Below are 23568 nucleotides of genomic sequence, written 5' to 3' on the forward strand. Positions count from 1 at the left end.
TATCGTTCAGTGTGCTCAGTTTCCCGAAGCTCTTAAGGAATGAGAGGAATATAGGTAGATCACTCAGATTTAAGGCAGAGAGCAAAGGTAACGCTCTTTAATTTGCCTTCTTTCAATTTTCGGCGTGAACAGGGTGGTCCACGTACCCACCACGTACCCAAGCCTCCCTAAGTGACTGGCGTTGGTTCAGAGCCCACAGAAACATGTACCAGTGTTCTCTTACACTACACCAGCAGTTCATAATTCGCTATGTTTTCTTTACTTCTGTATGTGTGATAGTTCAATATTACTGTGAGTTTTTTGTGCAAATAACTTCTACAATTGGCAGGTAGTTTTCTAACACTGCGCTTCATAGCTGAGCAATAAAATGTTTTTATTCCATCTCGATGATAGGAATTCATGTGAGAAAGATGGGCTTATAAAAAAAAAGCTCCCAGCGGCCTGCAGAACAATCCAATAATGCGGATAATGCAATATATAAACTCCTATTCCAATGCCCCGTCCTACACCATACTTAAGGGCTTATGTGGAAGCACCTTTTTCAGTCGAATCAAAGGCGCATTGCGGAGCCACGAGTCTATCCGAATAAGAATCGCATTGATACCAAACCGGGTCAAATCCGATTGCATTAATTGCACGGATATTGGCTATTAGAGTAAGCTTTAGTCCAGAACGTGTGGCCACTGAAAACACTTAACCGAAAGCTCCACTACGTTGTGCAGCTTATTGTGTAAAAGCTCGAGGCTTTGCTAGAGGCTCCAGTTTACTGGTATTTTAATTGAAAAGCTTTATTTTCCACCAAAAGAAGCCAATCACCTCTCTCCTCCCCGGCAGCGTATTACCAAACCATATCCCGTAGGAGCACTCGAGCAGACGACGCTCTGGCGCATGATTCCTCTGAGCAGCGTCATCTGGAGATAAATAGTGGATATATTGTCTAAATGACTGAACAAATAAGAACGCATTTAAATGCCTGTGGCGCAATGGATTAACACCCCCCATCTCTGCACTGATGCACTGAAACATCTGTTCGACTCCTGTGTTGAAATTTTTTCTCTGATTTTTTTTTTTTTTTTTGCAATTGCCTTCACCGTAATTATTTTCTGCCTTCAGTGAGTGTATGTAATCTTTAGGTTGCGTTCACAGACACTTTTCAGTAACAATCTGTATGACAAGGGTACACTAAGCAATTACCTTCACAGTAGTCATTTGCTGCCTTCAGTGAGTGTATGTTACCTTTAAGTTGCGTTCAGAGAGGCCTTTCAGCAGCAATCACCGTATAACTCGCTGAGAGCGTCGTCTGCTCCAGTGCGCCTACGGGATATGGTATGGCATTGCGCCCCCGGCACGCAAGCCTGGGAGACGGGGGCTGCCACGTTAAAAGCTCGCTGGCAGGCTTTGGACCATGGCAGAGTCCTCCGCCAGGTAAACGATGTTCCGATGGAGCTCAGGGTTCTAGCTTTGCAGCAGGATCTCCCAGTTCCCTCTATAAACTGTATTTTGTCCCACTCTGGGTTGTGCTGTTGTTGTGGCTGTAGGAAGAAGGAAAAGAAAATGCACCGGCCTACTACTGGCTCTGTAGCTGAGCCACCTCCGCTGCCTCGTGCGGACAGAAGAGAAAAAGTAGAGAAGAAAGAAAAAGAAGAGGGAGAGAAAGACGCGCGCCGCAACAGCCGTCGTCCTGGGAGAGTGCGGGAATTTCCATATATGTGATCGGTCACGGTATGAGTGGGAACACGAAGATGCACGGTGTGAACTCGCCGGATGCGCTAGCCATGTGTGTATGAATGCTCTAGCTAGTGCATCGCATCCAGTTCCTAGCGCATCGCAATCATGTAAATAGTGGTAATGCGCTAGGAAAGCGCATCGAATTAATGCGCCAGGCAAGGCTGGAAATATAGGCGTAAGTCTACTTTCCCCGTGCAGCATCGCATTAAGGGCAAGATGGCGGCGTCCGGCGGAGCGGTGACCACTCGCCTCACCACCAATTTGCCGTTGCCGCTCCACTGTGTCTCGCGTTCCTTGCAAACGAATGCTGAACGAACCTTTTTATTTGTGTGAAGGTGTCCACACCACAAAATGCCTCAAAGTTTAAGATAGCTGCTGAAATTGGACAGCTGTTAAGCTCAGCGAGTAAGCGTTATTTGGGTGCCATGGATACAAATTGCCAAAAAACGCGGGACATTCATATAGCTGCCAGTTGGAAAAATGCGACTAAGTATTTAATTCCACTTGCTCCACCGTTGCTTTCCATATTGTAACGGGTATTGAGCCAAACGTTCAGGCAGCGCCCTGAGCCTAGAAGACTGCCGAAGTCCGAGAGCGGTCCAAGCAGCGGTCTGAGCGCAGTTCCAGGCAACCAACTTCGTCGTCTGCGCCAACTAGCAACCACTTCATCGTCTACGTCAACTAGCCACTGATTGTCTCCGCTTCGTCGTCGACTATAGTTTGTATCACTGCCCCCCTCCTCTGTAGCATCGACTCGATGCAACGAGGTGCTACTAGGAAGAAGTCAGCGAAAGGGTGCACTAAAGTGTCACAAGGACCCAGCGGCGTTGACGAAAAGTTCAGTCATGTACGATCATGATAGGGCTTCAGCCGAACCACGTGCACGACTTCAGGACGCTGTGGCCTTCGGGATGGAGCTGAAGCTACGGGAACAACGGCGTAGGTGACTTCACTGATACGGCGAACAATCTCGTAAGGACCGAAGTATCGGCGCAGTAATTTTTCAGATAGGCCGCGATGACGAACAGGTGTCCAAACTCAGACGAGGTCGCCCGGTTCGTAAGTGACGATTCTTCGGCTGAGGTTATACCGAGCAGCGTCATTCGCCTGTTGTCGGTGGATTCTGAGGCGTGCTAGTTGCCGCGCTTCCTCAGCACGCTGAACAAAGATGTCGGTGTCAAGTTCGGCGTCAGAGCCGCAAGAAGGACTAACTGGCATCATGGCATCCAACGACGGGCTCACTTGGCGACCGAAACAAGTTGGAACGGGGTCAGTCGCGTCGTCTCTTGAGTGGCGGTATTGTACGCGAAAGTTATATAGGGCAAAATCGCATCCCAGGTGCGATGTTCTGCGTCCACATACATAGAAATCATGTCGGTGAGGATGCGATTGAGGCGCTCCACCAGCCCGTTGGTCTGAGGGTGATACGCCGTCGCACGTCGATGGCTAGTGTGAGTCAGAGTCATGACCAACCGGATTAGGCGAGCCGTAAAAGCTGTTCCACGGTCAGTGATTACCACGGCGGGGGCGCCATGACGTAGGACAATGTTATGAACGAAAAATTGAGCAACTTCGGCTGCAGTACCTTTAACAACGGACGCGGTCTCTGCGTACCGTGTTAGGTAGTCTGTCGCGACGACTACCCAACGGTTGCCAGACGAGGACTTCGGAAAAGGACCGAGAAGATCCATGCCCACTTGATGGAAAGGGGTCTTCGGCGGAGCAATAGGCTGAAGAAATCCAGCGGGTTTCAATGGCGGAGACTTGCGACGGCGTATCACCCTCAGACCAACGGGCTGGTGGAGCGCCTCAATCGCACCCTCACCGACAGCACCGGGTGCCGCTACTACCGCGCTAAAAACGGTGTGTTACACGTAAACGCTGTCGCATCGCATTACCATGAAGCACTACTAAAAGCGATGCGATGCGCTACTATCGTTTTCATGTAAACACCGCATACTGCCGTCTGACGATAGCCGGTGCGCAGCTCAATTTCACTGCATTTTCGACTGTGCCCAATCACCTAATAGACTGCGAGCTTGATGGTTTCGTAAGCGTTTACCCGCGTTTTCCTCACTTATCCTGTCTCGCACGCCTGGGCAACGCGCTGCAGTCACCCGAAAATTCCCGCTATGCCACTGCAGCTCCCGCTCCTCGCGGAAAGTAGGGGCATAATTTCATGCGACAGTTTATTATCGACCCTTGCTGCAGCTCGCTTTCGCCTTACTGTTTTTTGTTTGTTTTTTTCCTTAAGTACGACAACACCTGCGGCTTCGTGTAGAACTTGCTTGAGACTGCCCATTGCATTTATTGTACTTTATCCGCTGCCTTCGAACGAAACTAACGAGGCGCCCTAGCTGAGGCAGCTTAGCGGGCAATTTCAGGTTTCCGCAATAAGAAAACTGCAAAGCGCGCTGCCCAAGCGTACGAGGCCACATCTTTGAACAAAACAAAGACAAACGCCTACAAAACGCGCACGCTGCCTATGCTGCGACCGCGCACAGTAGAAAAAGGCAGTGAAAGCGAGCTGCGCACTGGCTATCGTCAGCCGACGTATACGTAGAGCATATTTCGCACCTGTTGACTCTCGCTTCGCGGCTCTGGCGGCAGTCCAGGCCACGCGTTCCTTCATTCGTGTTAGGTCTGTCGGCGGCTGTACGTGCAAGAGAAAACAGGCTTTAAGTTAAGTGGCTAAAAGAACACTGACAGGAAGGTATTATAGAATTGCGATTAACAGGGGCGTTGCCAGGGGGTATGTTAGAGCACCGGCTGAAATTTTCTCAGCGCTGACTACACCCCCCCCCCCCCCCTTCAGCATCCCCTTTTTTGCATTTCTTTTTAACTGCCGGCGTGTAGCACCACCCAAAATATTTCTGACTACGCCCCTGGCGATGAACACACTTTCTGAGACAATTGAAAGAACTCTACAGAATATCTGCCAAGAGAAATCTAAGGGCATGTATATCAGATTGGTTAGGATTATAGGGCTTAACTCGCAGAGCGACTCGTGCTATGGGGTATGTAGTAGAAGATTCCAGAAATTATGGCTCGCGTACACGAAAACCTTTTTTTTTTTTTTATTGCGAAAGCAACACTACTTTAAGTTTCGAGCCTTCAGCGTGGCGTGGCCGCACCCACGTGATGCTGTGACGTCACACCCCACTTGACACTAGGGTGAGAGCTGGGCTACCAACTCAAACGGTCGGCGTAGTGCGGTCGCAGCCATGGTGCAGCGCGGGACTTCACACCCCACGTGACACAAAAGCGGTCGGCGTGGCGGGCTAGAGGCGTAGCTGGTGCTCACGTGATACGGGACGTCAGGCACGCTCATACGGCGTAGTTAAAGCTTGGCTTTATATGTGGGCTGGCAGGAGCTGCCAACTTGGGTCTCTCGTTTCACATGGAACGGTTATGTCAGAATCAGCCTGCTAGGCGGCCCTGGCATTCACGTTGCCCCTATAGGCCACTAAGGCACGTTCATACGGCTTGGTTAAAGCGGGGCTTTATATGCGGGCTGAGGAAGAAAAAGAGAAGGTGAACGCTCGGTCACCCGCAGCTAATGCTTTCGCTTAACGCGGTTCAGCAGCGTTGAACCCTTCTAAGTTTTTGCCTTCATCGAAAGCGGTCGCCGTAGCTGGCACTGAACTTGCGTTGAACAGTCGAGCGCCCTTGTCACTGTGACAGCGGGAGACCGAATACATATTAAAAGCGAAGCTGACTACGAAAGACGAAATTTTTTATTTCTATAAATTTTGGTTGTAAAATCAGACTCACTGGCACAGAAAACACAAAAAAAAGTATACATCAGGATTTCCAGGGGCGTCCACAAACGGCATCACTCGTGAGGTGAGAAGTTCTCAGAGGGTCTGAAAAAAGAACGCCAAACACATTTTGAAATCAATGCGGCGGAAAACAAAATAATGAAGCACCACAGGAATCAAAATATCGCAGAAATTGAACGAATTCAAATCAACGGGAATATTCATCGAAATGCGCATAACTACAGAAAACTGATTTCATTCAAAAAAATGGCAGGTACCGCGGACGAAAATAAAGCTCATGCGTGCCGGGGAAATATTTTCAGGCACGGTAATAGAGATCAAATTCGCGCGAGAAGATACGACGTTAAACTAATTAAAGTTTAGTAATATGTGCGGCTAAGCTCCAGATTTGACCCTCGTGCTGTTTAGTGCCCAAACGAAGTTTTCCGCGCTATTCGACACATGAAAAAATTCGCCACATACAGGCACCAAATATAAACAACCGGTTGGAACTTCAGCCTGCGTAAGCATACGCAGCAATGGCACGGTAGGCGAGGAAACACGCAATGACGAAGTGCAAGCTATAGCTATTCAAGAAAATACTCAGGAATGGGCAGAAAGTATAAAGGTTTACTATTGCAATTTTTTACCAATGTAGTGTATAGTCTGGGACTAGCAAAAACGGAATCATTAATTATGCTCCTAGCTTCATTTCTAAGATACTGATAAACGTTTTTTTTTTTTTTTTCTCTTGAAGACTTACCACTTCAGGACTGGGCGGTCCAGAACTCTCACTTCTCTGCGGGTCTGGTTGAGATGACACGAGTCGCATGCCGGGTGGATTACCGGGTAGCTGGTCCGGGGACTGCGACGAGGCGTTCCGATCGGGGTCCATTTCCTCCGTAGGCGAGAGACTGGCCTCTTCCGATATGGGCAATTCTCCGGGGCTGTCAGGTGGCTGCGTCGCCTGCGAATCGTCGACGTCCATTTCAGCTCCGGCTAACGGCTCTGAGCTGGAGCTATCCGGCTGCGCCTCAGAAGAGTGGCCTGTGCTCTCGGACTTCGACTCCGACGTTTTCCCTTTAGCAAAAATCCCGCTCTCACCGGAGGGTGGTGAACTGGCTTTTAAGCTTGCTGGGGTTTCGCTGCTGTCTGAGGCGTCGACACTTGCTTGACGCGAGGAAGCCCCACTGGGGCCACTATCATCCTGGGGTGAAATCTCTGGCATGCTCCCTGAAGACAGCGTTGTATCGGACATTATCGGATTGAAGCCCGCCTCGTCTACCATCAGTCCTTGCTGTCGGGAGCAACTCGGATCTTCTGGGCCAGGTTGCCCACGCACGTTCTCTGGCATGTTTCCCGCCGCAGATATTTCGATTCTGGGCCTACGGAAGGATTGACGAGTGAGGCTGGAGTACGTATAAGATGAACTCTCTCCTACGCTTTCGGTTTTAAAGCAAGAAAGGGCACCGCCATTTTGTCCTTCTTCAACTTCCATCTCCCGCACTACGGGTGCTTCGGCGAGAGACGCGGCCTGCTCAAGTTGCCGCCTTCTTAGACAGTCCTCGCAGACTCTACAGTCGCACCTCGATGGCTCGGGCTCCATGGCGTCCTCACCTTCCATCTCCTTCCCTACGGGTTCCTCGGCGGGAGATGCGGCCTGCTGAAGTCGCCGCCTTCTTAGACAGTCCTCGCAGACTTCGCAGTTGCAGCTCGGTGGCTCTGGCTCCATGGCTTTCCGGAGAGCGACGGGCAAGCGGAAAAGAACCAGTTTTCCTTTGCGAAAAGTAGGCGTACTGGCTCGAGCTTAATATGGGGCGTACAACGATCCTAGGCGCACATGTGACAATTTTACTTAACATGTGGTTTTCTTTCCATGACGTCACACTTCTGAGGAACAGCGTTATAAGAATGCTGTTATCTCCATGTGGCACAAAGGGCGTGTTGTCTGGAAAGCAGCAACATATGTAAAGATTACACTATCGTTTGAACCAGTTTATCAAGTCAGATATATGCCACTTATGTCACGAGGTTTAACGATTCCCCTTCCCTGGTATCCAGAATTACTAATTCAGCAGACATAGTTCTACGCATATCACAGGGGTGAAGGGAGAACACAAACACCACAAATATTCTCCTTTCATCCCTTTGATATGCGCTAGAACTACCTCTGTTGGATCTAAACACCAACTCGCCTAGCTTTCCGCGTTATATCCAGAATTTAAAAATCTGGCTTATTTGATTTCTGTTTACTTTCAGTCTCACAGTTAAAAGGCAATCACTGCCATGACTACCAGAGGGGCTTCGATTGCTTTGGTATTTTCTTACGGCAGACATTTTTTCTGTCACCATGCGCTACTTCGAACGCCACCCGTATACGCAGTTGCGGCCGCTGATCATTTTCGGATATGGCCGCCAGCTCAAAACTGTTTCGTGTAATCTACAGGAATCCACAGCAGACTAGCTTGCAAGCGGATCAGCTTTGCTAAACTACGTACGTTATATATGCACAAAGGTCTTAAAAAATACTACATATCCCAAAATTTGCTCAAAAGGGCCGAAGACATGCAAGCAAACGGCTCGGTCGCTAAAGTAAAGGTTTATAACAAGGTTGTATTTAGCACCTGCTTATTTTCATACCGACAAGTATTGCTGACAACATAACACAAGCTGGCTATCTATAAAAGATCACATGCCTTTATGCTCTAGCATTTTACTTATTAGTTATTAATTTAAACAGCGCGAACAAGAAGACACAGAACAAGATAAAAGGAAGCCACAGTACAGTACTTGTTCGCGCTGTTTAAATTAATAATGGATGTTTACCAACTCGCCCAGCAAAGTATCTTGGTAAGCCATATTACTTATTAGTTACGCCTTCAAGAGAAATTCGATAGTCATGCGATAACCGTATTATCTCTGCAATCAATCGTGAGCAGGCACCCAAAGCAATGGGGCTAAATGCTCCAAAGCGTCAGATTACAATCTGTGGCAAATTGCTAATTAGGCCCGACAACCGAGGATGAAGATACGGGAAATTTTGGACACATTTTTTATGGCGGAAGCCGTTCTAGGCTCATGGAACGAAATCCCGTATGCGAGATGTGCACGAGATCTATGCGCTCATGTGTCACTTCTCAGTCGTCCTGATGAAGTCATCAACCGGGAATCGAACCTTCATCCCTCGGATCCCCAGCCGAGCGCTTTAGCCAACTGCGCCAAGCCTGGGATCGTGAAACGCACGTCATAATTCTCCTTGTCTGCCATGAGGACGACAACGACGCTGCTATCAGTGGTAATCACAGTGATAATAGTAGCAATGATACATTTCTACAGGAGATACCACAGTACTCTCGGAATTTTTTTCTTTACATCGCGACAAACCTGTAAGAACGACACCAAGACTTGTAAAAGCGGGTAGCGAGCGATGCTTGCAAAATAAGGTAAATTTGAAAACGTTTTACACGCTGGACAAATGAATTTCAAGCACGGGTCATATGGAACTAAAAGCACACGCCTTTATTTGCAAGAAAGTAACACAGCTGCGACCCAAGTGCGGACGCCTTGTGCTCTTCTCTGGCCGGCCGGGTGGCATCACGGAGACGGTGATGCCTAGAGAGCCTGCAGGAAAACATACAGTTGGACGGATCATTAAAAAAAAAAACTTAATAAGTTGAATGTTAGCAATGGCAGAAAACGTTGGCAATGAGCTTTCAAAATTAAACATTTGCGAAAAGAAAACTAGGCTGGTTGGTGTAGATTCATACAAGAAAGCGAGAAAAGAACATAAAGCGCGCGGCTGAAATACAGATGCACACATACAAGCCCACTTTTTCGTTCTTATATATATTTATCCAATGGGCCATTTTCCATTTGTAATCGCTTGTACGTACCGCACTTTCGTGTAAGGCACCAGGTTCGCTTTTTCTTTGCTTTTCGTGTGGTTGAACTATGGAGGCATATACGACACTTAAATATCACCGAAAAGCGGGACTGCTTTTGCCGGTAGTAGGAAAGCAGTGCAATACCAGCATTGTGATAAAGCATGAAAACAAAAATTTTGCTTCTTTGATTTTTTTTATCATGGCGGCGTCAAACCTTTTCCTTCGTAGACTCACCGTTTCCGGACTCGGAGGACGGGGTGTTACAGTGTGTGCGGTCACAGTGCGGCGGGTCTTCTTTTGCGTGGAACTAGTCTGGCTGGACTCCACTTGTTCGCCCGACTTCGCTTGTTCCCCCGAGAGAGGGCCTGCGAAGACGTCTTCGGACAACGACACGTTGCTAACGTCAGCGAGCGTGTCATCTCGGTAAGAAGACACGGCAGCCGAACCAGCCTCCAGGGGATAACCCGACTGAGTTCCAGAGGACTTGGACACCGTGCTCTGTTCGGGGCTCGGGTTCACTTCCATCGGAGACGGGTCTTCGAGGCTGCCAGAGGCAGCAGTTTGATCAGAAGTGTCAACTTCCATGTCCGCTTGGGCAAACGTCGGTGCGCTGACACTCGCATCTTGCTCCGCAGACGGGGTCGGCAGGCTTCCGGACACCGATGTTGCTTGCGAAAGGTCCTGTGGCGTGTCAGCTTGGGCGGGAACAGTCCCACTGCCACTCACTCCGGCTCCAAGTGAAGGGGGTTCCAGGCTTTCCTTTCCCACGGCACCCTCGAATACGTCAGTAAGTTCTTGAAGCGCAGGCATTCCGCCAAGGCCGGCTGTGTTTGGGGGGGAAATCTCCGGCATGCTTCCCGAAGACAGGGTTGCAGCAGAGGCGTCCTGCCGCTTCTCTTCGCTAGAAGTCACGGCGCTGCTGGAAGAACTCACTTCATCGAAGCGAGGTGACACAGGTACGCTGCTAGATGGAGTATCGGTTCGAGGACTTCCAGATGACAAAGTGCTCCAAGAAGACTCCGAGAAGCGTAACCTTTTTCCTTTTGGGCCAAGTGGATCGGCAGTTGGTGAGGCCGCTGCCTGAGCCTGTTGCTGGGTCGGTGGTTCAACATTACCCTCAAGGGCCCGTCTCTTCTCCTGTCTCTTTATGCAGTCCTCACATACTCCGCACTTGCACGTTCGAGGATCGCGATCCATCAGTCTCGAGGCTAGTTCCAGCGAAATTCGAAGCAGAATAAAACAGCCTTCTTTTTTCGTTGTAAGGCGATCAGCTGACTTTGCCTATCGAATTCAGCGTCTTGCAGATTTCAACTCAAGTCCTTTTATAGTGTATGGCCTCTTTTGAGTGACGTAATTTTTCTCCTGCCTTCTTATTGCGTGAACTGCGCGCATTAAAAATGCTATATCACATGCATGTGGTACTCCTGAAAACGGCACGTGAATCGCTCAGAGTATCAACTGAGCCAGATTAAATTATCGTTCCTTCATGCAGGTGTTTTCGCGGCGAGCTTTCCCTCTTGACTTAGCACGTCAACAATACATTTTCCGCTGTGTGTTCAAGTTATATCTGTCTGTTCATTTTATGAAATTCATCGCATGCCTACGGGTAGTAGCATTGCACACAGAATGGATGTATAATTTGAGTTATGTCATTTTCAGGTACTGTCGATGGCTGGTTTCTTTTTCTGTAGAAAAACGAACGACACGTGGCTATTCTCCTGGATCTCAGCACGTGTTATTTAGAGCACGTACAACACGCTCTAATACTAGGGAATAACTACGTTTACTCGAAACTGGACCAGCCTCGAATATAAGCCGGCACCGGGAAGTTAAAGGCCAAGAAAAAATTCGCCGAGGTTTAACCCTGTTAAACCTAGATAGGCGAAGCAAAACCACCATTTTGCTTGGTTTTGCTTTGGTTAGGCTTAAGCTTAGACATGGACGTGCATGGTTTTGCATTGATTAAACTCCCTAGACAATGAAATGCAAGAGGGGACCCGTGATGACGTATCTGCCGTCAATGGTTAGAGGTCAGGTGGTGGTACACCATACGTGGTATAACATTGTTAAGCTACATAGCCGCACTGGGACCTCTGGCTCGTTGAAAGTCAAGCGGCCTGACAGGGTGACCTTGGCTGATACAGGACGTAGTGAACCGAAAAGCAACGTCTCTTGTGCGCCGCTCGAAAATTAAAGCAATTAGGAACGACAACACCTACGAGATTCGGAGATTTTTTTTTTTTTTTTTTTACACCAGTTTGGCCCCGCTTAGTCGTCATCATTATCGCTTGTCTTCTTGTCGATGCCCCTTAGTCCTAAATCTTCTGTTCTCTCGAGCGCAAATACAAATGCAGCATTTTATGAACGAGCTTGCGACCAAGTCTTCCGGGATGCGATCCCGGGCTGTAACAATTCATCTCAGTAACACTCGTAGTGGTGCGGGCTTGATGCTGCATGTTTGGGTAAGCTTGAACGTTTCGGGAGAGACAGTCCGATAAAACGTTCGCAGCGAATGTTTAAAGTCTTTTTTATACGATTTAAATTCTGACAACTGACTCTGCCTATGAGGGATGTCGCAGTGAAGTGCTCGGGAAACTTCAACCGCGACTAGGCGTCTTCAACGTGCATTGACATTGTAGAGTGCATGGGCGCGCGTCACGCTTTGCCTCCATCAAAAAGCATATCCACCGTAGTCATGATCAAACTCGCTTCCGTCGGTTCAGCAGTCCAGTGGTCATACCACTCATCCATCGCGGTGTGTCAAAATGCATGTTGATGTAGATGTCAAGAAGTTGTTTCTTGAGTGTTATATGCAAGGTTTTCTTCTGTTTGTTAGGCTTAGTGCTCAGAATAGAAACGTGCTTTAAGGGGCGAATTCAGTAGGCAGAGGTCCCAAATTTTTCGTCCACTTAAGGTTCTTTATAGTGGGGTTGGAATCGCGCCATACAAGGACACTTTGGTGTTCAAAGTGCGATTGCAGTGACTGCGTGGCGCAGTTGGTTACCGTGTTCGGATGGCTTGTTAGGTCGCCTGTGTTGAATTGGCTATGGATCTGTCTCGTTTGACACAGTTCTGCTGAAGCCACTCATGCGCCAAGAAAGGCTTTCGCCTTAATAACGAAGATTCGTTGGCTATTTTCTATCTTGTATCTGCCCCCCCTCCTCCACCCCCTCCAGCTTAAATGCCATTGTGCAAAGCGGGGTATGCCCTGCCGCGCTGGTGCAGTGGTTAAGATGCCCCACTATTTTTCCGAAGCAGCCGGGATCAATCCCGACCACCGGCGGCTGCGTTTCGATGGAGGTGAAACGAAGTGGCTTCCGTGTGCTGTGCGATGGCAGTGCACGTTAAAGAACCTCAGGTGATCGAAGTTTCCAGAGTCCTCCACTACGGCGTCTCTCATAGCCTGAGTCGCTTTGGGACGTTAAACCCTACAAAACTAAACCAAAGCGTGGTATCTTTGAATAAAGAGTGCGCAGGCTATAGTTTTAGTGACGTCATTTTTCTCCTGCCCTCCCATTGCATCAAATGCGCGCATCGAAAGCGCTATATCACATGCATGTAGTAGTACTGAAAATAGCACGCCAATCGCTTAAAGTATCAATTGAACCAATTTAAGTTATCATGTCCTAGAGCAGACAACGCAGCTTTTTTCTTGCTCGTTTTCCAGCTTCGCTTAGGAAGCTATGAATAAATTGCCCGGTGGGTTTGCATATTGGCCGCCTGTTTATTTTAAGAAAATTTATCGCCCCCTACACATAGTAACATGCACACAAGCATGTGTCCACGTCACTTCGCAGGACGAATTTCAGCGGCCCGTGGTATTCATAGATAAAGTTGCAATAGTCACCCCCACTTTCTTAGTACACCAGTTGGCTATGTGGTTACGTGTCGCAACACCGTTGTTTCCTGATAGAGGTTTGTAGGAACACCACCTCGCTGACATCTGTATTACGGAAGCATCAGTAACCCCCTTACGATAAAGTGCGTTCTGTACTGTTGTCGTCATCGTTATTGTCGTCGTTGTGGTTGTCAATACTCCATGGTACCCATAAAAATAGCGGCTAGGTAGGTGGGGGGGGGGGGTCATCACCAACGGATTACAATGTAGTGCCAAATTTCTCGTTTTTTGAGTCAATGTTATGAAGAAACTGTTCTTCTGACAATCTTTCAGGGGTATAATAATAGTAGTAATAATAATAATAAATTATTCGGACATAAATCATGTGTACACAGAACATGCCCACGGGAAGAGGCAAACCATTGTCATACCATTTCGCTTCCAATTTAGCACGCATCTATTAGTCATAGTTGGAAGCTAGTTTGCGATGAGGAGTCGATAGGACCAGCCATGTGTAACTCCATTTGTATGCCAGTATCACCTTAAAATGACACGTGACCTAACCCACCAGGCCCCATCAGAAGAGGAAGATGAATGATGAGGGCGATGTCAGAGAAGCAGAAAGGGAATCGCGATACCGGAATTGAGTTATCGGAAGGTTGCGGGAAGCAGCGCGTGGGCCCATAGGAACGTTGCGCGACGAACAGATATCAGCGGACTATATACGCGCCTACTGATGCTGCTGACGCCGCTAGCGAGTGAAGAGAGTGAGAACGGGATGCACGCACCGTGATCCGCTGACAGCGAGCCGGCGTTTCGGCAACCGGAGAGCACCCTCGCCACCACGCAAGAAGAGGGGGGACCCGCCCCTCCTCTTTCTGCATGACGGCGACGGTGTTCTACGCAGTCACATTGTCTTGACTCGCTAGCTGCGGCAGCGGCATCAGTCAGTCCCTGCTAGCGCTGCCTCCGGCGACCCCCCCCCCCCTTCCTTTCCTTGTGTTCTCCGGTTGCTGCGCGCGCTCCTGCCCCCATCGTTCGCCGCTGAGTGTACCCTCTCCCCTCTTTCTGGGAGGCTCCGGTTGCCGAAGCGCCGGCTCGAACTGGGGGGATGAAAGGGGGGCGGAGCTGGTTACGAGGCCGATGCGGTCGACGCCGCCGACGACGACGACGACGCGAAACCCAGGAACAGGTTCCAAAGAGCTGCGCTCTAAAAAAGAAGGAAAAAAAGGACCGCATCGGGCGGGAGAATACCACCTTAAAAGGGTGAAGTTGTCGGGGCGCGCAGCCCATTGGCTAGGGGCTCGACTGCGTAAAAGGCTGTGCAATTCTTAAAGACGAAGACTTCGCTCTCCAGAGCTAGAGCGAGACTGGCTTTTCAGAATTTTGACGCTGGTAGTCCCCACGTATGCCGAACATCCAAATGTTACAGGTGAGACAACGTCCTACGAAGTTCCATTCAGTTGTGCTACGTTGTCCTTTGCCCACATGTGGCAAATTACTTGATTGGCGAAAGGCATCAGCAATGCGCTAATTCATTCGGCATGCGGGCCAGAAGATATCCTAAAGTCTTCCGTATTTATCTTCTTTTATTTCACAGCTGCGTCGCGGCCGGATATCCATATCTCAGCGAGCTGTATACAGGAACCAGTTCTTGCACTGCATATTGCGCGTAGGGTTCCGTCGCCCTTGTAGTTCAATACAGTATTTTCGCTGTTCATGCATTCTTAAACACAGGCCTTGTTTTTAGTGTGTATATCGTGTCATATTGGTTTGGTTTGGTCCGTGGGTCTTAACGTCCCAAAGCGACTCAGGCTATGAGAGACGCCGTAGTAGAGGACTCCGGAAATTTAGACCACCTGGGGTTCTTTAACGTGCACTGACATCGCACACAGCACACAAGCCCCTTGCTTTCGCCACCGCCAAAATGCGACCGCCGCGAGCGGTATTCGATCCCACATCCTTTGAGCACAGAAGCCGACCACCCTAACCACTGCACCACCGCGGCGGGTATATCTGGTCGCAATATACTGTTTTCTTGCAAACCAGGCATTTTACGAGCTCCGCAAAATTTCTTGAGTACATACTGTAAATACTACTTCACAGCTTGCTGTAGAAAACAAGAAAATGTTCCTTTCTTGCGAGTAGATTATGGGAATACGTAGAAAAATATTACATGCTGGCAAGCGTGGGAGACAACAGGATATAAAATAGTAGAAAGGACGTAAAAGAAATTGCGATAAGCAGGCCTGATAAATTCAGGTCGGAGGTAATGCATATATGTTAAGGGGTTCGAAGTATCAAGCACAGAAAGCGGTTTGAAGTGGCCCTCATACGATCGGGAAATTCACCGTCATTACCAATCAGACTATCCTAGAGACGTTCCTATTTGTCTGGCAAGTATGTGCACAGTTGTCATGTGCGGTAGTATAAAGGGTTTCATTGTGGCGAAAAAACTTCATGCGCCGGCTTCATGTACTTTTTTTTTTTTTTTTGCATGTATCATCGCCAAGTTCGTCACGCGCAAGAGTCTACTGTGACCTTCCACACTTGGCAGCTGGTGAAGTGGAGGGGAGAAAACTCCCCATCTCCTATTCTAGAGGACAGAAGGGAGAGACTAACAGACTCGCTTTTATAAAATGCTGTCGAATTACACTATTACTGTGAATTAAGACCCCACAGTTGTTGTTGCTATTTCTTGTATAATAATTAAGAGCAGTGATGTCTGAACAGAAGTTTTATTAACACATTCCTTAGGAGTGGAGGGCGCTGAAGGTATCGACAGTTTCACTTGCGCGAACAGCATACTACAGTAGTGCGTCGAATGTCAGATTAACAATCGTTACAGATCTGGTCGAATAGCCCTCGGCAGGCTTCCTGACCTCCGCACCGCCTCCAAGCGTCAAAATAGATCCCATACCAGTCCGCCATTCCGTACTGCATACGCTACTTCCTCCATTCGCATCTCAACTGACATAAGTTCTGAACAGTCGGTTTCACGTCCCAAATACAGGAAAACGAGTAGAAAGAACGCCTTTAGCGGTGAATTTATAAGATATCCATGTATCCTCGTACAATTCGAACGCGCAGCTTTCAAACGCAGTAAATTCTTTACGAATACTTTTTTTGCAAATAACGTTTAGATTCCCAGCTGTTTTCTAAGAGCAGCTGTTTCTCAAAGTTCTGCTCTAGACAACCTGCTTCCACCGTTCAGAATAAGCACGTAGCTTGAACCAAAATGTGCTGCTTCGCTTTCTCCCATCCTGCACGCTCGAATAATCTCCGTCCGCATGAAGCTGAGCGCGGCTTTCTTAGTCGTTCTCCTCTACATTTTTCTCGGTAAGCTTTAAATATTAAGTGGCGTGGATTTGCCGATGGGCGATATTCTTATTTTTGAGCGCTGTCTGCCACGCTTCCACGTTAATCGTGAATTTCTAACCCTTGCTTTGAGCGCAAAATATTAATGCGAATGACGTTGTACCAAGAGACAACAAAAGCATTGAAACTACTAAAAAGACATGTCCTAGTTATTCTACGAAAATTCAACTTAAATACAGTGTAGCTTAGGTACATTTAAATAGAGCATACACTAATATGGCACGGTTTAGGCTCTTAGTGAGGTTGTTTCGAAATCCTGTGTCAAAGTACTGCTTGCAAGTCATTCCACGCCAACTGACACAGGCTATGCGCTCGACACCTTCTATTTATTCTAAAAATCATGGTCATTGTGTTACTATGAGAAACTGTATCACAAAAAAAAATTTTCCTGGTGGAAAAAAAAAAACTTTTTTCCACCCTTGGCAACGAACTTAAATTTGCAAACGGTAGCATGAACTAGTCATACGAAAAAACTTCCCGGTGGAGGAACATCATCATCATCATCATCATCAGCCTGATTATACCCACGGCAGGGCGAAGGCCTCTCCCATATTTCTCCACTTAACCCGGTTCTGTGCTAGCTGCATCCAATTGACCCCTGCGAACTTCTTAATCTCATCCGCCCCCCTAACTTTCTGCCGCCCCCTGCTACGCTTTCCTTCCCTTGGAATCCAGTTTGTTACCCTCAGCGACATTTACCCTCAGGAGGAACATTTTTTCTTAAAGGTTAAACAGAACCCCGCCGTCATTAAATGGACAGGTTAAGTGTGATACTTTCTGCGGACGGACGCACACTCATGAGGCTTCCGCCTTAATCAAACTGGAGCGGCTGCGTGGCACGAGAATCAGAGGATACCCCGCAAGGTAGCATGAAATGCAGGTCATGACCACTGCAGAGATTATGCTCAGCCAGTATGCTGCGAGGAGGGCTATCAAATGTAGGGGCCGCTTTCGGTCCGAGCTCGAGCAGAGAGGCTAGTGTTTCTTAACGAAAACAGTATGGAGCTCCCATCACCCGGAAAACGCAATGTGTGGTCTCAGCTGTCGCAGTGTAAACCGCTTCGAGATAACATGCCATGTGGCATCTCAGAGAAACGGAATCGGATTTTTACACTTGCCGGACGTTTACAACATGACTGTATGCGGTTTGCGTGTGGGTTTCATGAAAGTTGTAGTTAATTCTCATTGCTTTGTTACTGTGTAAATTTATGGCTGTATGATTTCTGTATGGATGATCTGTACGGACATGTCTTTTGCATGCTCTGCTGCTGTCAACGTGAATACAGGGTGTGAATGTTTGCCAAGCTGCTCTTCAGCAGCTCAGCAGCTTTTTCTTTCATCTTCCCTTCTTTTGAGAAAACATGAAATTAACTTCATCCATCCATCCACTCACCCACCCACTCATCCATCCATCCATCCATCCATCCATCCATCCATCCATCCATCCATCCATCCATCCATCCATCCATCCGTCCATCCATCCATCCATCCATCCATCCATCCATCCATCTACCTATCTATCTATCCATCTATCTATTTATCTACCTAGCTACCTACATACCTACCCCAGCCACCCACCGATCCACCCATTCATCCATCTATCGGTCGACAGCCAAAATATAAGGAACACCCATTTATAGAGCACCGTACAGCGGCGCTTATGTGTCTCATTGACGTCGGCTCCAGCGTCCATTGCAGTAAAGAGCAAGCACGGAGCAACGCCGTGGTAGAACGGAAGGGCTGTAATTTGGTTGGAGGTGCGGTGTACGTCATCTCCATCCTCACCTTGGAGCACTGAAGCCATCCGTACGCCGCGACCATCGGCCGCGAGCCCGGGGATATCGCCGTGCAGCTTCGCCCCAGCCCTTCTTGCCCAGACCTGACCAGCCGCAACTAACGCCACTCCGCCCCCAGCCCGGATCCGAAGACAAGACGCGCAGACGAACCAACCAGAGCCGAGGCCAGAGTAAAGACCCGAAGGAACGGAAGGATGTGTACACGCAATTCCCGCCCAGTCGCCCGGCGCGACCTCGAGCCATCGGGGTCATGTACTTTGGTGGCGGATGGTTGAAGAGCTCCAGGGGAGACGGATCCCCCACGCATCATCGTAGTCATCGTCATATTGGTGGCAAGCAATTCATTCTCTTCTATTACAGTGTATCTTCTATCTTTTCTTCAACTTCCTCGCCATCACGTCAACCCCGCATTCAACGAACCGATCGGGAAGATCGCTCCGTGGCCCCGGGAAGTGTTGCGAAGAAGATCGGCAGGGTCGCGAGAGAAGCCCTTTCGCTAGGCCACCCATTAAATCATCTTTTACCCAGTCGCGATGTTGTGCCGTCTTCTTTGTCGCCATTGAACAATGTGTGTGTGTGTGTGTGTGTGTGTGTGTGTGTGTGTGTGTGTGTGTGTGTGTGTGTGTGTGTGTGTGTGTGCGTGTGCGTGTGCGTGTGCGTGTGCGTGTGTGTGTGTGTGTGTGTGTGTGTGTGTGTGTGTGTGTGTGTGTGTGTGTGTGTGTGTGTGTGTGTGTGTGTGTGTGTGTGTGTGTGTGTGTGTGTTGTAAAGAAACAACGCTGCGGCATCGCCATCACCCTCGCTGGTCTCCGGCGCCCATCTCTCTCGCGCTGAAGCTGTGCCCTGCGGCTGGTATTCCGATCCTGCTGTGCCCGAATTACTGCCAGCGCTAGACGTTCGAATCAACTATTAAATCCACATTACACTTGATGAAGGTCAATCTGAGGTTCCCGGTACACATCTCACCTTGGAACTTCGCAGCAGAACGTTGACTACCCCAATGACGCAGCCTACTTCATTGCACCTATCTCCGCCAGTCACCTGCACAGGTGCCCTTCGTCAACGGGACCCTACTAACTTCAGTGGAAGCAGCGATGACGACGTCGACGATTGGCTGTCCACTTACGAACGGGTCAGCCGTCACAATAACTGGGACGACAATCGTAAGCTCAATAATGTCATCTTTTACGTGAGCGACGTCGCTATTCTGTGGTTTCGAAACCACGAGTCGGACTTTACCACCTGGCCACATTTCAAGACCAAATTTCTGATGTCTTTGGCCGCCCCGCCGTCCGAAAACTCCGCGCGGAACAGCGTCTTCGATCACGACTACAGCTGCCCGGTGAAACGTTCACCAGTTACATTGAGGATATTGTTGATTTGTGTCACCGCGTTGACCCGACCATGACCGAGGCCGTTAAGATACGTCATGCTCTCACAGAAATTGATGACGGCGCTTTCAACATACTCATCACCAAAGGCCCCAGTACGGTCAAGGAAATCTACGACCTCTGTCAAAGCTACGACGAGCTCCGCAAGGAGCGTGTTTTGATTCGCCAGCCTCATGCATCACTCGCTGGACTGAGAGGGAGTCATCTAGCCTCTCTGAAGAGATCACGGCTTTTGTGCGTCAGGAGGTCGCGCGACAACTGTCCCTGCAGCCATATATTAAGGAGTCGACACCAACTGGCCTTGTTCCGGAGCTCCGCTGTGCAATCCAGCAACATGTATCTGAAGTCGTCCCTAATCCTGCTCCTCAATCAGCCCCGGTCGCACCCTCAATGCCGTTCCCACGCCCACAATTTCATCGTCCGGCGTTGCGCCACTGAGCTACGCACCAGCATTCGCGCCGGCTCCCCCTCAAGTATTGCGTCGCACGTATGCCGAAGTCACTTCAAGTCCACCTCCTGAGCCAGCATATATATATATATATGAAAACTGCTTTTATAAACAACTTCTCGTTGCAAAATGTGCCTGTCCGGAAGTCCTGGTTGCTAGTTTAGAAAGGAGCATACACCTCCGGGCTAGAAAAATAACTGTAGCATTGAAGCAATCATTTTAATCGACTTGCGAGATATTTGGTTAACATATATGGCTTTTTTTTTATTGTTCACTGGGACCGAAGTGGGAAATTTCCGCTTATTTCACCGGGTGTTATTTTTTGCAGGAATGGTGGCATCGCAACTCGACATTACGAGTGTAAAGATCGACTGTGAATCACCGCCTGACGGAGAGGACTGCGGTGAACATGAGATGCTTTGGTATTTCGACGTCGACGACAGGCACTGCAAGACATTCTTCTACGGTGGCTGCCGTGAAAACGACAACCGATACGGCACTAAGCTGGCATGCATTCTCTCCTGCTTCTTCTTGAAACCAGTCAAGGAACTGAAGAAGCCAGAAGTCCCTCCAAAAATGTCTACAACAAAACCTGAACCGAAGCTCCTACCCTAAACCGGGTATTCATCCCAGTCAAAAAAATCAAAGGGTCCATTTGGGAAGACCAGTCAGATTGAATAGGTTCTGCCAATCCCAAATGATTTGTCCAATGGGTACTGTCCAACCAAACTGGTTTCTTCACTCCCAATTGGGAAGCCCAGTTGGTTTCTTCACTCCCAATTGGGACGCCCAGTTGGTTTCGTGACTCCCAATTGGGAATGAAGAAATCAATTGGGTGTCCCAATTGGGACTGAAGAAATCAACGGGGCATCCCAATTGCGATTGAATAAACCCATTTGGCTAATGGGAAGCCCAATGGGTTACTTCAATCCTAATTGGGATTCCTTCGCTCCCAATTAGGACGCCCATTTGAAACGAATTGGGCTTCCCACTAGGCTTGCCATTGGTTCTAATTTGTCCTAAGCAAACATTCCCAACTGGGAAAGTGAAGTCACTGATATCCTTGACTGAGATGTGCACAGATATACATACCTCTATAAAGAGACAAAAGTGAGAAATTTAAGTTCTTATAAAAAGTATATGCTGCTTAATCTTATTCATTGATTATATCGTGTTCACTGTAAGTGCAGGCATAATTAAATAAGTTAACTCTGAATAGCAAAGATGTGTCACTGATCCCAGCAGCACTGTTCAAAGAATGGAGTATATAAGTCTGCAACCTGTGGATATATACATTGAATCTGTGTTAGTTCCGTGTGTGTAATGCTTGCTTATCTCATGATTTCTGCAAAAAATTGTAATTTCACCACTTGTATAAAAGTCGGCTCCCCTATAACTTCTGGACAGAAAACGTTGAAGTTGCCTCCATTCTTTTTTTTTTCAGCTATGTGAGTTCAAACCATTTGGGCTCAATGGGTATGCCATTTGAGTTCAATTGGTGAACCATTTGGTCTTCATGAGTGACCAATTATTTCCAACTGGGAGCACCAATTCATATCAAATGGTCAGGCCCAATGGGTGGCGAAAACACAATTGATTTTTGACCAATTCATTTCAATTGGGAAATTCCCAATTGAACCCAGTGAATTTTTTTAACTGGGATCATTCAACCTAACCTCCAGGTTATACTATAGAAGTGGAAAATGCTTTTTATCAGGCCACTGCCAAAACAAGTATCATAAATGTTGTATTCAATAAAGGAGCTTCTTTGAGAGCACTATAAAGATCTGCATTAGAAAAATGCGAAAACATGTGCGATGGCTGCTCTTTAGCAGCTCCTAGAGTGTCATGATTCCGCACTTTTGAGTCATGTCGACTGGACACAAGTCATGGGCTCCATAATCATGCAATTGGACCTCCGATCTGACTGACTGATGAAGTGACTAACTCGTGACTAAACCATAATGACTAACATGGCATGACATAATTGTATACCACTTGTCATTACACATTCATGGCTACCAGTCTGGCCTTAATATGACATCATACACTCGTTGCATTTTGGTCCCACTTTTTACTTCAATGTTTTACTTTCACGTTTTGCGAACACATTTTCGCAAACTAACCGGCTTTCGCCTTATTAATAGTAACTGAGTGCCATTCGACCACTAGCATCTGTAATCACCATTTTTTATATTTGGCCACCATAATAGCTTTATTATTTGGATTAACGCAATTAGTGTACTGAGATCTGTCCACAACTACAATGGAAAAACACCGCAGTCTGAGCCATAAAGCACAGAGTAAGCAAGTTTTGCTACAAAGTTGTTCAAATTGTGAATTCATAAAAATAAGGCTTTATAGTGCCTGCGAATACTGGAGTATAAATTCTGTTGGGCTGCAATAGTACCAACTAATTAAACACAAGCCTCGCTGTTCGACAAATCGTGCTACTGTGGCAATCTTTTTAATACTTCCTTTTTTTTTAACGCACAGGTGCTTGCTTTGCAAACATGTAGAAAAATATGAAAGTCACTTCAGCAATCGGGTTTAGAGAACTGTCCTAAGCAAGTACCATGCCCTGAATTCAGAGATGAGGGAGGTGATTTGAAATTTGGGTAGGGGGGAGGCAGATTTTCATAATGTATTAAACACTTGGGTATGTTGGATAAAGTAGCAAAATATTGTTTATACAGTCGGAACTGTATGTTTGCGGCAATATTATCAAAAAGAGCACTGAACAGGGGTGGAGGGGGGGGGGGAGCCTCAGTTCGCAAGTCGAGCCAATGTTTCGACAAGTGGACTTCCGTCGAAACGTTGGCTCATTTTGCGAACTGAGGCTCCCCCCCCCCCCCCCTATTCTTGTTCAGTGCTCTTTTTGATACCGTGTACCCATCTTCTTCCCCTCGTTCTATATTTTGGTAATAATTGTAACGCAAGAAATTCATAACGTTGCACGTCATTAGCATCCGAGTCAAATTTGAAAGCTTTTTTGGAGCATATATAATTTAGAAAACATTTTAAAAGTGCTCCTAATGACTCGCATCCAACATCTCTGCGCGCAACGCTCTCAAGCCTTCCATGCGACGTCATTCCCAGTCAAAAAGACCATTGGAACCAATTGGAAATTTTCAATTGGAACTATTTGGTCTTCCAACTGGAACCAATTGTGTTTTCGGACACTTAACACATTGCAGCCAATGGGTGAGACCAACTGCACACAATTGGATCCAATGGGTCACACCAACTGCATGCAATGGGTCCAATAGGATATTTCAGTGGGCCACACCCATTGCATACAATGGGTCCAATTGGACATACCAATTGGGACAAAAGGAAGACTGAC

The 23568-nt window shown here is 47.9% G+C and overlaps 3 protein-coding genes across 3 annotated transcripts; 1 reads left to right on the forward strand and 2 right to left on the reverse strand.

Annotated features, from left to right (window-relative positions):
• Positions 1–5447: 5447 nt before the first annotated feature.
• LOC146173077 (uncharacterized) lies at positions 5448–7420 on the reverse strand. The gene is made up of 2 exons (XM_084583523.1): positions 6253–7420; positions 5448–5594 (listed from the first exon to the last, which is right to left on the reverse strand). The coding sequence occupies exons 1-2, from the start codon at positions 7219–7221 to the stop codon at positions 5586–5588; spliced, it is 978 nt and encodes a 325-aa protein (XP_084439649.1). The 5' UTR covers positions 7222–7420; the 3' UTR covers positions 5448–5585.
• Positions 7421–8986: 1566 nt separating this feature from the next.
• On the reverse strand, positions 8987–10662 carry LOC146173078 (uncharacterized). Its single transcript, XM_084583377.1, has 2 exons — positions 9608–10662; positions 8987–9110 (listed from the first exon to the last, which is right to left on the reverse strand). Exons 1-2 carry the CDS (start codon positions 10568–10570, stop codon positions 9102–9104), a joined length of 972 nt encoding a protein of 323 aa, XP_084439503.1. The 5' UTR covers positions 10571–10662; the 3' UTR covers positions 8987–9101.
• Positions 10663–18207: 7545 nt separating this feature from the next.
• On the forward strand, positions 18208–21979 carry LOC146173079 (kunitz-type serine protease inhibitor homolog beta-bungarotoxin B1 chain-like). The gene is made up of 2 exons (XM_084583830.1): positions 18208–18717; positions 20551–21979. Exons 1-2 carry the CDS (start codon positions 18636–18638, stop codon positions 20835–20837), a joined length of 369 nt encoding a protein of 122 aa, XP_084439956.1. The 5' UTR covers positions 18208–18635; the 3' UTR covers positions 20838–21979.
• The last annotated feature ends 1589 nt before the right edge of the window (positions 21980–23568 follow it).

The sequence above is a fragment of the Amblyomma maculatum genome, chromosome 11 (assembly GCF_055883805.1).
Source record: "Amblyomma maculatum isolate TAMU_Amacu chromosome 11, ASM5588380v1, whole genome shotgun sequence".
Classification (NCBI taxonomy): domain Eukaryota; kingdom Metazoa; phylum Arthropoda; class Arachnida; order Ixodida; family Ixodidae; genus Amblyomma; species Amblyomma maculatum.

Excerpts from the sequence above, each read along its gene's own strand:
- LOC146173079 (XM_084583830.1), top strand. The coding sequence starts at position 18,636 with ATGTACTTTGGTGGCGGATGGTTGAAGAGCTCCAGGGGAGACGGATCC. Across the intron at positions 18,718-20,550 it reads TAGTCATCGTCATATTGGTG|GAATGGTGGCATCGCAACTC; the intron begins GCAAGCAATTCA and ends TATTTTTTGCAG.
- LOC146173077 (XM_084583523.1), bottom strand. The coding sequence starts at position 7,221 with ATGGAGCCAGAGCCACCGAGCTGCAACTGCGAAGTCTGCGAGGACTGT.
- LOC146173078 (XM_084583377.1), bottom strand. The coding sequence starts at position 10,570 with ATGGATCGCGATCCTCGAACGTGCAAGTGCGGAGTATGTGAGGACTGC.